The 14,283-nt window shown below is 36.3% G+C and overlaps 1 protein-coding gene across 1 annotated transcript; it reads left to right on the top strand.

Annotated features, from left to right (window-relative positions):
- The first annotated feature begins 7,690 nt into the window (after window positions 1-7,690).
- Window positions 7,691-14,080, top strand: LOC149150353 (uncharacterized). The gene is made up of 8 exons (XM_089442772.1): window positions 7,691-7,882; window positions 7,925-9,744; window positions 10,076-10,206; window positions 10,459-10,535; window positions 10,935-11,337; window positions 12,200-12,286; window positions 12,698-12,828; window positions 13,976-14,080. Exons 1-8 carry the CDS (start codon window positions 7,691-7,693, stop codon window positions 14,078-14,080), a joined length of 2,946 nt encoding a protein of 981 aa, XP_089298898.1.
- The last annotated feature ends 203 nt before the right edge of the window (window positions 14,081-14,283 follow it).

Genomic DNA, 14,283 nt, shown 5'->3' with positions numbered 1-14,283 from the left:
TTCTTCAAATTAATAAGAAATGCTCACATGTTTGGTGAATATAGGGTGGGTTGGCCACCCCACCAACCCTCTCGAATTGAAACATGAAGCAATCGGGTGTTGAGCTAGCCTCCCAACGTTATGGCTACTCCTCATATCCACCTCCATGAGGGGATAAAACAATGGTCATTAATATGTATAGAGAAATAATTTTAATTAAAAGAATCAAATTATATATTTATTATATCTAAACATTTCATGGAAAATGGGAAATAGAATTAAATGTCTCATAACCAAAAACATTTTTATTCTTTTTACAAGTCACACTCCCTTACACATCAAATTTCAATATATTTAAATTATTTTAAAATAATCAAATTGTACACACATGTATTCAACTTAATTCAAAACACATATAATATGACTTACAAAACTCACACCTTAATTAATTATAAATTTAAACATTTCAATAAAAATTCACACATCTTCTTTTTTTAAAATACAGTTAAATATACAATATAAACCTATAATATCATACAAATAAAATACAATTTTTTAAATGTTCATGTCTCTCAAACATCAAATTTCCATGTACTTACATTAATTTAAACTATTGTAAAACACAAAGTGTTAGTTTATTGTCATACAATCAAATGCATTTTATCTTTTTACTAGTCACTCCCCAAGACATCAAATTTCAATGTATTTGTATTATTTTAAAATACACAAATCCTGCACACCACTATTCAAATTAATTCAAAATACATATAATATAACATACAAAAATCACAATACCATACATTAAAAATTTAAACATTTCAAGAAAAATTCACACATTTTTTTATTATAAACAAATATAGTTTAATATACAATTTCAAATCATAATATCGCACAAATACAAAACAATTTTTTTAAATGTTCAAGTCTCTCAAAAATTAAATTTCCAAGTACTTACATTATTTTAAACTATTGCGAGACACACACTACTAATTTGTTATATCTAAACCTTTTTTTTTTCAAGGTCACTCCCCCAAAACATCAAATTTCAATGTATTTAAATTATTTTAAAATACACAAATTTTAAGTTGAAATTAATTCATTTATTGTAAAACAAACAATGTTAATTTATTATATCTAACCATTTCATGAAAAAATCTTAAACTATTGGGGAAAGGATCTCTAAATATGCAATTTAAAATTATATAATTAAATGTCATACAATCTAATAATTTTTTTTTTACAAGTTACTCCCCCAAAACATCAAATTTCAATGTATTTAAATTATTTTAAAATACACAAATTTTACACATCTATTCAAATTAATTCAATACATATAATAACCCATATAGAATTCACAACATAATTAATTAAAATTTTCAAGAAAATATCACTCATTTTTTTTTATGAACAAATATAGTTCAATATAAAATTATAATACCATACAAACACAATACACATTTTTTTATTTTTTATTTTTAATGTCCACCTCTCTCAAACATCAAATTTCCAAGTACTTGCATCATCTTAAACTATTGTAAAACACACACTGTTAGGTTATTATATCTAAGCATTTTATTAAAAATCTTAAAGTACTAGGGAAAGGATAGCTCCATACTTATTTTAAAATTATAGAATTAAATGTCATAAAATCAAATAATTTTTTTCTTTTTCTAACTAGTAAATCCCACCAAGCATCAAATTTCAATGTATTTAAATCATTTTAAAATACACAAACTTTACACACTTATTCCAATTAATTCAAAATTCACATAACGTCCCACACAAAAATCACAAATTTTTTAAATGTTCATGTAACATCAAATTTCCAAGTACTTATTTTAAACTCTTGTAAAAACACGCACGGTTACATCCACAACCAAATGCAAAAACCACAACATTTACATAAAAGGTTAACATGGTACAACATAGTACACTAAATATAACAAAACATACCATTTAAAAGTTTTTGTTTTATATAAATTTTAGAATTTGAAATCTTCAATTTTTTTTGGGAAGTTTCTTTATGATATTTAATTTTTTGCAGTTTTGTAATTTGTTCAAATTTTGGAATTTCATTATAATTAATTATACGGAATTTTAAGATGTATTTGTAGGGACTTGTCCAAAATCAAAAATTAATTAATTTGAAATTCCATTTTCCCATTGACATTAACATATATCCAAACTTGAAACTTGTGATATAGTTCAATTTACAATTTACAATTATATACCTGGACATCATACAATGCAGTCCAAATGCATGTAAATTAATTTGAAATACAAATTCACTATCTAAAACTCATCATTATAATACATTAAATCATAAATTTGATAACAACATAATCATTATATTTGAAAATTTCATACAAAAATCACATGTTTTTTGAAAATTTTGTTGTTTAACATACAACTAATGAAACAGTTTTTTTCTAGCTTAGGCGTGTAGAACATCAAAAGTTTTTAAATTGTTTTGATTAAACTAAATTAGAAATTAAATGTCATATGAATGGTGCTTATCAAACATCAATTTTTGAATAGTTAAATCAAATTAAATAGAGAGTGTTATGTGTATCACCTTATATACACAAACACAACAACAACAACCTAACATTTGACATTGACACTAAAAGGATACAACACATCACAACACAAATATATAGACTTGAGCTTCTGTTTATAATGTTCTAGTTTATTAAATATATCATATTTTAACAAGAGGTTGTATAAAGTTCACATATATAATGTTATGAATGTATGTCATTGGAGTATGTAAATGTGTGTACAAGCATCAAATTTCAAGTAGTGAAATTGAAAATTAAATAGTACAAGTGTCCAAGTTATCAAACATTGAATTTTTTAAATGTGATTTTCATAAATGTGGTTGGCATGTAAAAATGTGCTTGTATAGATTTTAGAACTTTGAAAATTAGTTTCTATTAAAAATGCAAAATTTTAAATGTAATTTTACAATTCTTATTATTTAAATGCATCTCCAGAGCTTACTAAGATTTAAATTTTGAGATGGGAAATTTCAAGAAGCCCTACACATCCAAGTTTTAAAATGAAAAAAATTAAATTTCGAAAAGTGAGCTTCAAAGTTAAATATACCAAAGAGTGCAGTAATATCTTGTTAGCAATTTTATTTTAAAAATATTATGAAAAGAACACTTAATTAAAAAAGTAAGAAAATACTATTAATCTTTCAAGTTCAAAATAAATAATTTAATAAATTGTTATTATAAAATGATGGCATAAATAAATTTAAAATTGGAGTTTTAAAAACCAAAGGCACAGAAAAATAATTCAAAAATTAAAAACTAAACCACAAAGCACAAGAAACACAATAAAAGCAGACACTCCTCCATGGTAGCTTTGGTCATGGCTATCTATGAAGGTTGGGAGAAGGGGCAAGCCCCTCTCAAAAAAGAAAATGTTTTATTATATACCTATTATATAGTTTTACATCAACAATAATATAATGGTATTAACCAATTACACATCATCTACTTGCTACTCCTGTATGATTTGGACCTTCCATCAACCTCCCCTTCTCAATGTACCTTTTCTGACACAATACCTTGCTCTTGTAAAGAACATTTTCCATATATGTGTTTCATATCACAATAGAATTAAATATTTAGTAGCAAGCATTAATAAAAACAATAACAATTGCTTAAATATTCTTTCAAATCTAACTGTTATCCTATTGATCTATATCATGAATTGAATTACATTCTTGTGCACAACTTCCTTCTTACCTTCCTACTACCCAAAAATATGTTACTCTTTTGTTAAACCATATTCCATCTCTGCTCTCCTCCCCATTCCATCTGTTTCATATCTTAAGAAGGTTAACTGTTTAATAGCAATTTTAGCTCTAGAAAATAAATACAGAATACAATTAAATATTCTTTCAAATCCAATTCAAAATAAATAACCGTGAAACACAATAGAAATTCACCCTTTATAAATTTCCCCACACATTTCACATGAAATCAAAGGTATACATGAGATTATTGAAATGAGTAAAAGTAAAAGCAAGCTAATAGAAAGTCTTAAAACACTGAATATCCTCTCTTTTCTCCCACAATATCAGCAATCTAAAGGCGATCCCCCTAATAATAGGAGGCCTAGTTTCTGGCACACATCTACACCTCATACTTCAAAGTCACAACACAACAAAAATATTTGTTGCCATATGTTTTGCAATTTTGCAATTGGCATCTACTCTATTACCTTTCCAAAGCATTTTGATCTACTCCCTCTTAGAGAATGTTGTCAATGTTGTTATGGTTTCAATTTAATTCAGTTGGCATGGACATCCTTGATGTCACTACCATTTCAAGTCTATTGGTTGGGTTGTAATCTCTCAAGCTGAAATAAAAAACACCCTTATATCGGCTACACCGCCACAAAATTGTTCAGAAATAGAAAAACACACTAGTATGGGCTAGAGCCACAGAAATGCTCAGGGTAATAAAAAAACTTAGTGACACCCCTTCTAATGGATTGATTTCAAACAAGGAGGCAGTAATTTCGCTTAAACCTCGACAAAATAAAAGAACACAAATCACAACACCTATTGTAATATCCCCTGTGAAAAGTAATGATTGGTAAATGGCAAAAGTAATTATTGAACAAGAGACTTTATTTGAAATTATATATATTCTGGTTATTAAATTTTGTGTTAACGGAAAAGTAATTGTGTTGACATTACTGGAACTGAGTTATGATTAATGTTATGATTAATCTTGGTTAAGTAACTGATGAGTCAGTTATGCTGGAAACCCTAACTACCTTGAGGTAGTTGAGACCCCAGAGGAAAAAGGGGGAATTGCCAAGTCTGGTTGGGGATCAGATGGCAAGGAAGGAAAAAGCATTGGGCTTTTTGGATGCCAAGTCTGGTTAGGATCAGATGGCTTGAGAGGAAAAGAATTTCCTGTGCACGCTAAGTCTGGTTGGGATCAGATAGCGTTACTGGCGAGTCCAGTATTATTGCGGTCGAGTAGGACTTGCAATTGCTTGGGGGTGGAAGATCAACGAACAGAAGTCTTCCTACGGTCGGGAGGTTTGGCAATCAAATACAAGTAGGTTGCGGAAGAGCAGGTATGGCTCACAATGCACCTATCTACTAGATATACTTCTGTATTATTCTCAGTTGGATGACAAATCACGGGTAATAACTGCTACTCTCGTGAGAATATATGATAAAGATGAGTAAAATGCATGACACTGTCAGAGATGATTATTATCTGTTTCCTTTAAGTATAATATGTAAGCAAATTAATTTCGTTAACTTAGACAGAGATTAATATTAGCTGACCTGTTCTTGAAGATAATGGTACAGAAAGATGAGTTATATAACTCGGGTAGAGACGAATACTAGCTATCCTTTTTCTGAGTATAACATAGAAAACGAGAATAACTTTATACACGGAGAATGATACTACTCATCATGACCGAGTATAAGCAGAATAAACCCTTTGTATCTTTGCATGTAACAGAGATCACAGTCTTTGCATGTAACAGAGAATACAGTCTTTGCATGTAACAGAGAATATAGTCTTTGCATGTAACAGAGAATACAGTCTTTTCATATAATAGAGAATACTGTCTTGTATATCATAACAGAGAATGCGAGGATAGGCCTGCAATAGGAAAAACGTATTTCATTTTAAATGTTTTGCATCCAATAGCATATGAGAAACTAATCTAAAGGTATCGGCATCATTATGGAACGAGAATATACAGATCTGTATAGATTACTGAGAAAACCCTAAGATACGTTCAAGAACCGAACCACGAGATATTATACAGTGATATTTTGAGATGCAATGGACACAAGTATTCAGTATCAAGGGAAAACTTTAGACTGTCTGTATATTTAAACTTATACATTCACTCACAGCAATGTCGAGCCGTAGTCTTCTTTCACACTAAATATATATATAAACGCTCGAATGATTTAAGGAAATAAATAACGAAACCCTGGCGTAAAGCCGTGAGGGGAGGTTCACGGAGCATTTGAAATAAAAACGCATTCATTATACTTGGAAACATATTAAGTAAACGCGGAAATGAGACATGCAGCATTCTTATATAACATAAGTAAAAAAATAATGGACGCCGAGGACAGAGCAGCGTAACCAGGGTTACAAGCTCTCTCAGGCGACTATGGCCGGTGGAAAACCCTGACCTGGTAACTATTGCCGCGGGAGCTTACCCTCAGCCGGCGGAGTAACCAAGCCAGAGTCGAAAGGCCTTAGGGTCATTCACCCGGATAATACGAAAACTCAAACATGTACTAAAGATCTGAAAAACGCATTTATATTACTCATTGAAAGCAAACTGCAGGACCCGTTGGAACAAAAGACCAGAAGGTCGTAAAGTTACCATATTCATACTCGTCAAAGACTAAACAACCATTAGAGCCGAAGTCGAGCTCAAGAACTACTATCAGATTTAATCTCAAAAGAATAAAAGTCAATAAACCCTGAACCTGTGCAGGGAGTAGATCTGAGAATTCAGTGTCAACCCTGTCAAGCAGATAAGCACGTCTTAGACTCTACCTCCCAGAATCTGTATGCATAGCAGCCACAAGTGAGTTGAACTTATCAGACAGCGAGGAAGACGAGGAGAAGAGGAACCCTCGTCCCATTTGACGGCAGGATTCCATACCTGCACAAATGTTACACACTGTTAGCATCACATAAAACTTGTATTAACACTGTGAGAAAACCAGAGCAATGAAATTAAAATATAAACCATAACCGAGCTGCATCAGGCTTATGCGATACAGAACCTTACCTTCAACAGCAATGAGGATGAATGGTGACCTGAGCTGCATGCCTGAGGCCAAAGACTGAAGCGGCGGAGCACCATGGGGTTACAGAGCTGGAACGAAGCGGAGGAAGTGGAGTAACATAATGACCATCCGAAAGATCAGGCAAGTTATAAACCCTCCAAAAGGTTACCGGCTCGTGGCTCAATAAGAACCCTTGATCTGTAGAATGAAATGTCCACCTTACGATTGCCGGTTTACCGTAGAGACTCTCTGGCGCGAAAGGCATCAAGGCCGAGAAGTCAGGGCTAAGTACAGGATGCACATGGCAGGATTGCCATCTGCCACACATCTTACCAGATGGACGATGGGAGATGCAACACCTGGACTGGGAATGCGATGGCCGGACAAGCAAACAAATCCGATCTCTCGGGATATGTAATAAATACCTCATAACCAATATTACATCGAACCTTATATATTTCATGGTCAACGATTATCATTACCATAGGCCGTGGATTATGATTTTCCTATTTCCTTATGATTAAAGTATTATGTATATTGAATCTTCGAAGTTATGAGTACAAGGAAAATGTAAGTGGATGTATACACAAAGGCGAATATAATATATGTAGATATCAAGCCTTAATTATAACAAGTAACAATGTTTAAGTGTTGTTAAGAATGCACTAGTTAATGTGTAAGCCATAGTATTATTGCTGTATTAAAAAAAAAAAAAAAAAAAAAAATTATTTGTGGATGCGTGACAAATTGGTATCAGAGCCCAAGGTTTACAACTCTGTGGCCTTTGGGAAAAGTTTTAAGATTACAGCAACATGTATATAAACAGTATGATGATAACAGTTCAGCAATACATTAAGATAAATTAAAATCTGTTTAATAAGATGTTCTGGAGCAGGTAACAGCATAATGAGAAGAGCAAACAGTGCTCCTTATGGAAATCCAGAACCTCTGGACAACACGGAACAACCTCAAGGGAATTTTGAGTTCTGGGTACAGCTGGGAGCAGCAGGTCGCACAACTGACTCAACGCTATTGAGGACCTTGCAGGAGTTGAAGGATGAAATGGCTCAGTTGCGTGCAGATAACGCCAGATTGAATGTTTAACAATAGAGGATCCTGAAAAGCTTATCTGATAAACAGCATCAACAGCAGTCACATCCGAGGCCGGAACAAGCACACATAACAGATGAACAAAGCTATCATACTGAACAGGAGGAAGCAGAGGACAGAGGAGAGACGAGAGGAGAGAAGTCTGTCAATGCTTCTGAATATCAGACTCCCAAAAGACCCCGGATGGAGTTACACGGAGAATTTAGAAAGATTAAACCACCTCATTTTGATGGAGAATCTGAAGAAGCGGCAGAGGCATGGCTGATTAATATGAATAAGTATTTTCAGGTATACGAATATGATCATCATCTGAAGGCAAGGCTGGCCATATTCCAGTTGCAAGCCAAAGCCACATTATGGTGGGAAGAGGTTAAGATGGTGCGGGGAATAAGTGAACAGGATGTGACATGGGAAAAGTTCCAAGGATATTTTAAAGAGAGGTACCTGACAGAACGTTTTTATGATGAAAAGGCACGTGAATTCCACGATCTGCGGCTAGGACAGCAGACCATTGATGAATTTGTAACCAAGTTTACATCCCTGCTTCGCTACGTGCCCTATATTCGGGAAGAGAAGGCTAAAGTTCAAAGATTTGTTAGTAGCTTACCTCTGGCAATGCGAGAAAGAATAGAGTTCGATAATCCAAAAACCATGGATGAAGCAGTGCGAAAAGCAAGGCTGTGTTATCAGCAGAACAGATCAAAAGGGGAAAATCCCGGAAAGCGTTGGACAGATAAGCGAGGCAGTAAAATGCCCATGGGAAGTAAGGGAGCACGCAGCAGCTTTCAGAAAGGATTCTCGAAAGGAGCCAGCAATAAAAACTCAGCAAAATCCCAAAGTAGATTCAAGCCTCCTGCAGAATCTAAATACAGTGAACAACAAGTTAGATTGGACCATGAAAACACAGCTCGGCCGCCTGTTCAATGTTGGGGTTGTGGCGGATCCCATTATATCAGGAACTGCCCTCACCGGAAGGACAGCGATCAGTTGTCCCAGATCTATGAAGCTTCAACAGTAGGAGACGTGGCTCGATCAATGCCCAGAATAAACGCAGCACTGGAGGATCGGCAAGCTGATTACCAACCAACGATGATAGAGTTCGAAGGTAAGATATTTGATCACGCTGTTTCTGTTTTAGTAGACCCAGGAGCTACCTTAAGCTATATAAGTCCTAAAGTGGTAGAAAGATGTGGTTTACAAACTACTAAATTTAAAAGCCCATGGTTAGTACAGCTGGCCACTGGGACCAAAAGAAGAGTACTAACCAAAGTCAGCAACTGTCCATTAAGACTAGCTGGCCAAACCATAACAACTGAGTTGAATGTACTCCCTCTTGGTTCCTATGACGTGCTGATACGAATGGACTGGTTGGAACGACGATGGTCTGTAATTAACTGTAAAACAAAAACAGTTTCTTACAGAGATGAGCTGGGTGTGGGAAAAGAAATACAAGGCATTCAGAAACCAGTGCAGATTCGGCCGATCACAGCCTCTCAGCTGGTTAAGTGTATCCGGAATAAATGTCAGATTCATGCAGTACAAGTGGGGTTTGCAGATTCTATGGATAAGGTGGCAACTGTTAAAGATATACCAGTAGTGCAAGAATTTGCAGATGTATTTCCTGAAGAGATTCCAGGGCTGCCGCCCAGAAGGGATCTGGATTTTACCATTGAGCTGGTACCCGGGGCAGCCCCAGTATCCCGAGCACCTTATCGGATGAGTGTGCCGGAGTTAACTGAGTTGAAAATGCAACTGCAAGAGTTGTTGGAAAAGAAGTACATCCGCCCCAGCGTCTCTCCTTGGGGAGCTCCTGTGCTGTTTGTGCGGAAGAAGGATGGGACTCTGCGAATGTGCATTGATTATAGACAGTTGAATAAGCTAACAGTTAAACAAATATCCACTACCCCGCATTGACGAGTTGTTTGATCAGGTGAAGGGGGCGACGATCTTCTCTAAGATCGACTTGAGATCAGGCTATCACCAGATTAGAATAAAGGATGAAGACATAGCCAAGACCGCTTTTCGTACTCGTTATGGACATTACGAGTTTGTGGTACTGCCTTTTGGGTTAACTAATGCACCTGCAACGTTTATGTGTTTAATGAATAGTGTATTTCATCAATACTTAGACAAATTTGTATTAATCTTTATTGATGATATACTTATCTATTCACGGAATAGGAAAGAGCATGAGGAACATCTAAGGATCGTGTTACAGACCTTGCGGGAACACCAACTATATGGAAAATTCAGCAAATGTGACTTCTACAAAGAACAGATCCAGTATTTGGGTCATATTATTACAAAGGAAGGTATAGCCGTAGACCCTGAAAAGATCAAAACTATAATGGATTGGCCTACACCCAAGGATGTAGCAGATATTCGATCTTTCATGGGGCTGGCTGGATATTACCGACGATTTGTAGAAGGTTTTTCTAGAGTTGCTTTTCCCATTACCTCCTTGCAAAAGAAAGGTAAAGTGTTTAAGTGGACAGCGGAGTGTCAACAGAGCTTCGAACAGCTCAAGCATTTACTTACCACAGCACCTGTGTTGTGTGTGGCAGATCCCGAAAAGGAATACGTAGTCTGTACCGATGCCAGTAAGGAGGGCGTGGGCGGAGTATTAATGCAGGAAGGCAAAGTGATTGCCTATGAATCCAGGAAGTTGAAGGAGCATGAGCAGAAATATTCTGCCTATGACCTGGAATTAACTGTTGTGATTCATGCTCTGAAAATGTGGCGCCATTATTTAGTGGGAAGAAAGTTTCTGTTAATGACGGATCATCACAGTTTGACTAGTTACTTTAGTCAACCCACTTTAAATGCAAGACAAGCAAGATGGGTGGACTTTTTGGGAAATTTCGATTTCGAAATTAAGCACCTGAAGGGAAAGGAGAACAGAGTAGCTGATGTGCTAAGTCGAAAAGTGCATTGCATTTATGAGATTGGTATCAGTCAAGGATGGTCCACTCTTGACCAAGAGATTGAGGAGGCATCAACACAAGATCAGAGTTATTTGCACAAGAAACATTTGGTGCAGAATTCAGATGCCCGTTCCATACAACAAGGTTATACTTTGAATGCAGCCGACTTGTTGTGTTTTCAAAAGAAGATTTATGTACCCAATCAGAGCAGTATTAAAGAAAAGATTTTGGATGAAAAGCATAGAAGTCCTTATGCGGGACATCCTGGTTACCAGAAACTAATCACCTCACTTAGGAAGGAGTATTTTTGGCCAGGCATGAAGAAGGATGTTGTAGATTACCTGGCGCGCTGTTTGGAGTGTCAGCAAGTGAAAGCTGAACATCAGCATCCTGCAGGATTGCTACAGCCAATACCCATACCAGAATGGAAATGGGAGACCATAACCATGGACTTCATTACCGATTTGCCGAAGACCAAAAGGAATAATGATTCAATAATGGTAGTAGTGGATAAACTCAGTAAGTCAGCTCACTTTATACCGGTTCAATCCACTTATTGTGCAACTCAAATCGCAAACATTTTTATGCAAAATATATTTAAACTACATGGGCTACCGAAGGTAATAATATCTGATCGTGATGTTAAGTTCACCTCAGTGTTTTGGAAGACCTTATTTGAAGGTCTAGGAACTCAGTTGAGTTTCAGCACCGCCTATCATCCGCAAACTGACGGACAGACTGAGCGAGTGAATCAGGTGTTGGAGGACATGTTGAGAACTTATGTGATGCAGCAGCCTACACGATGGGAGGAGTACCTACACCTAGTTGAATTCGCCTATAATAATGGCTATCACTCGTCCTTGAAGATGAGCCCATTCGAAGTACTTTACAGCCGAAAGTGCCGCACACCCTCCAGTTGGGGTGGGCCGGAAGACAAACTCTTGTTAGGACCTGAAATGTTGGAAGAGATGGAGGTCATGGTGAAAAAGGTCCGAGCTAATTTAAAGGCAGCACAAGATAGGCAGAAAAATTTTGCAGATCGGAAGAGAACCTTTAAAGAATATCAAGTGGGCGAACATGTATACATCAGAGTTCGACCCAGGAAGAGTACCCTCCAATGGAATGTCTGTGCCAAATTGGCACCACGTTTTTGTGGACCATTCCAAATTCTGGCACGAGTGGGGCCTGTAGCTTATCAGCTCGCCCTACCCAACCATATTCGGGTTCATAATGTCTTCCATATATCAGTTTTAAAGAGATATGTGTATGATCCTAAACATGTAATAAGTTGGCAGGACATTCAGGTGAGGAGAAACTGTTATAAAGCTGTAAATTGAAATAAATACTAGTAGACAACTGATTTAATTGTTATGTGTTTCAGGTGGAACCGGAAGTAGAGTTCCTGGTCGAACCAATGAACATATTAGATCAGAGAAGAGTCGAGCTACGGAAAAAGGTCATCAGCCAGGTTAAAGTGCAGTGGCAGCACTTTGGGCCTGAAGAGGCCACCTGGGAAGATGAACAGATGATGCGGGATGCCTATCCCAGACTGTTTTTGGGTAAACAGCAACATCGGGACGATGTAGACTTTCAGGGGGGGGAGATGTAATATCCCCTGTGAAAAGTAATGATTGGTAAATGGCAAAAGTAATTATTGAACAAGAGACTTTATTTGAAATTATATATATTCTGGTTATTAAATTTTGTGTTAACGGAAAAGTAATTGTGTTGACATTACTGGAACTGAGTTATGATTAATGTTATGATTAATCTTGGTTAAGTAAGTGATGAGTCAGTTATGCTGGAAACCCTAACTACCTTGAGGTAGTTGAGACCCCAGAGGAAAAAGGGGGAATTGCCAAGTCTGGTTGGGGATCAGATGTCAAGGAAGGAAAAAGCATTGGGCTTTTTGGATGCCAAGTCTGGTTAGGATCAGATGGCATGAGAGGAAAAGAATTTCCTGTGCACGCTAAGTCTGGTTGGGATCAGATAGCGTTACTGGCGAGTCCAGTATTATTGCGGTCGAGTAGGACCTGCAATTGCTTGGGGGTGGAAGATCAACGAACAGAAGTCTTCCTACGGTCGGGAGGTTTGGCAAGCAAATACAAGTAGGTTGCGGAAGAGCAGGTATGGCTCACAATGCACCTATCTACTAGATATACTTCTGTATTATTCTCAGTTGGATGACAAATCACGGGTAATAACTGCTACTCTCGTGAGAATATATGATAAAGATGAGTAAAATGCATGACACTGTCAGAGATGATTATTATCTGTTTCCTTTAAGTATAATATGTAAGCAGATTAATTTCGTTAACTTAGACAGAGATTAATATTAGCTGACCTGTTCTTGAAGATAATGGTACAGAAAGATGAGTTATATAACTCGGGTAGAGACGAATACTAGCTATCCTTTTTCTGAGTATAACATAGAAAACGAGAATAACTTTATACACGGAGAATGATACTACTCATCATGACCGAGTATAAGCAGAATAAACCCTTTGTATCTTTGCATGTAACAGAGAACACAGTCTTTGCATGTAACAGAGAATACAGTCTTTGCATGTAACAGAGAATATAGTCTTTGCATGTAACAGAGAATACAGTCTTTTCATATAATAGAGAATATTGTCTTGTATATCATAACAGAGAATGCAAGGATAGGCCTGCAATAGGAAAAACGTATTTCATTTTAAATGTTTTGCATCCAATAGCATATGAGAAACTAATCTAAAGGTATCGGCATCATTATGGAACGAGAATATACAGATCTGTATAGATTACTGAGAAAACCCTAAGATACGTTCAAGAACCGAACCACGAGATATTATACAGTGATATTTTGAGATGCAATGGACACAAGTATTCAGTATCAAGGGAAAACTTTAGACTGTCTGTATATTTAAACTTATACATTCACTCACAGCAATGTCGAGCCGTAGTCTTCTTTCACACTAAATATATATATAAACGCTCGAATGATTTAAGGAAATAAATAACGAAACCGTGGCGTAAAGCCGTGAGGGGAGGTTCACGAAGCATTTGAAATAAAAACGCATTCATTATACTTGGAAACATATTAAGTAAACGCGGAAATGAGACATGCAACATTCTTATATAACATAAGTAAAAAAATAATGGACGCCGAGGACAGAGCAGCGTAACCAGGGTTACAAGCTCTCTCAGGCGACTATGGCTGGTGGAAAACCCTGACCTGGTAACTATTGCCGCGGGAGCTTACGCTCAGCCGGCGGAGTAACCAAGCCGGAGTCGAAAGGCCTTAGGGTCATTCACCCGGATAATACGAAAACTCAAACATGTACTAAAGATCTGAAAAACGCATTTATATTACTCATTGAAAGCAAACGGCAGGACCGTTGGAACAAAAGACCAGAAGGTCGTAAAGTTACCATATTCATACTCGTCAAAGACTAAACAACCATTAGAGCCGAAGTCGAGCTC

Source organism: Pinus tabuliformis, chromosome 9 (genome assembly GCF_031772625.1).
Source record: "Pinus tabuliformis cultivar Carrire ecotype Pingquan chromosome 9, CPIR1, whole genome shotgun sequence".
Lineage (NCBI taxonomy): Eukaryota > Viridiplantae > Streptophyta > Pinopsida > Pinales > Pinaceae > Pinus > Pinus tabuliformis.
This window is presented reverse-complemented; position numbering and strand designations above follow the sequence as displayed.

Bases quoted from the DNA above. Each gene is read 5' to 3' on its own strand.
- LOC149150353 (XM_089442772.1), top strand. From the start codon at position 7,691: ATGAGAAGAGCAAACAGTGCTCCTTATGGAAATCCAGAACCTCTGGAC. The intron at 9,745-10,075 runs GTGCATTGATTA...TTCACGGAATAG, and splicing joins AAGGATGGGACTCTGCGAAT to GAAAGAGCATGAGGAACATC. The intron at 11,338-12,199 runs GTAAGTCAGCTC...TATGTGTTTCAG, and splicing joins GGTAGTAGTGGATAAACTCA to GTGGAACCGGAAGTAGAGTT.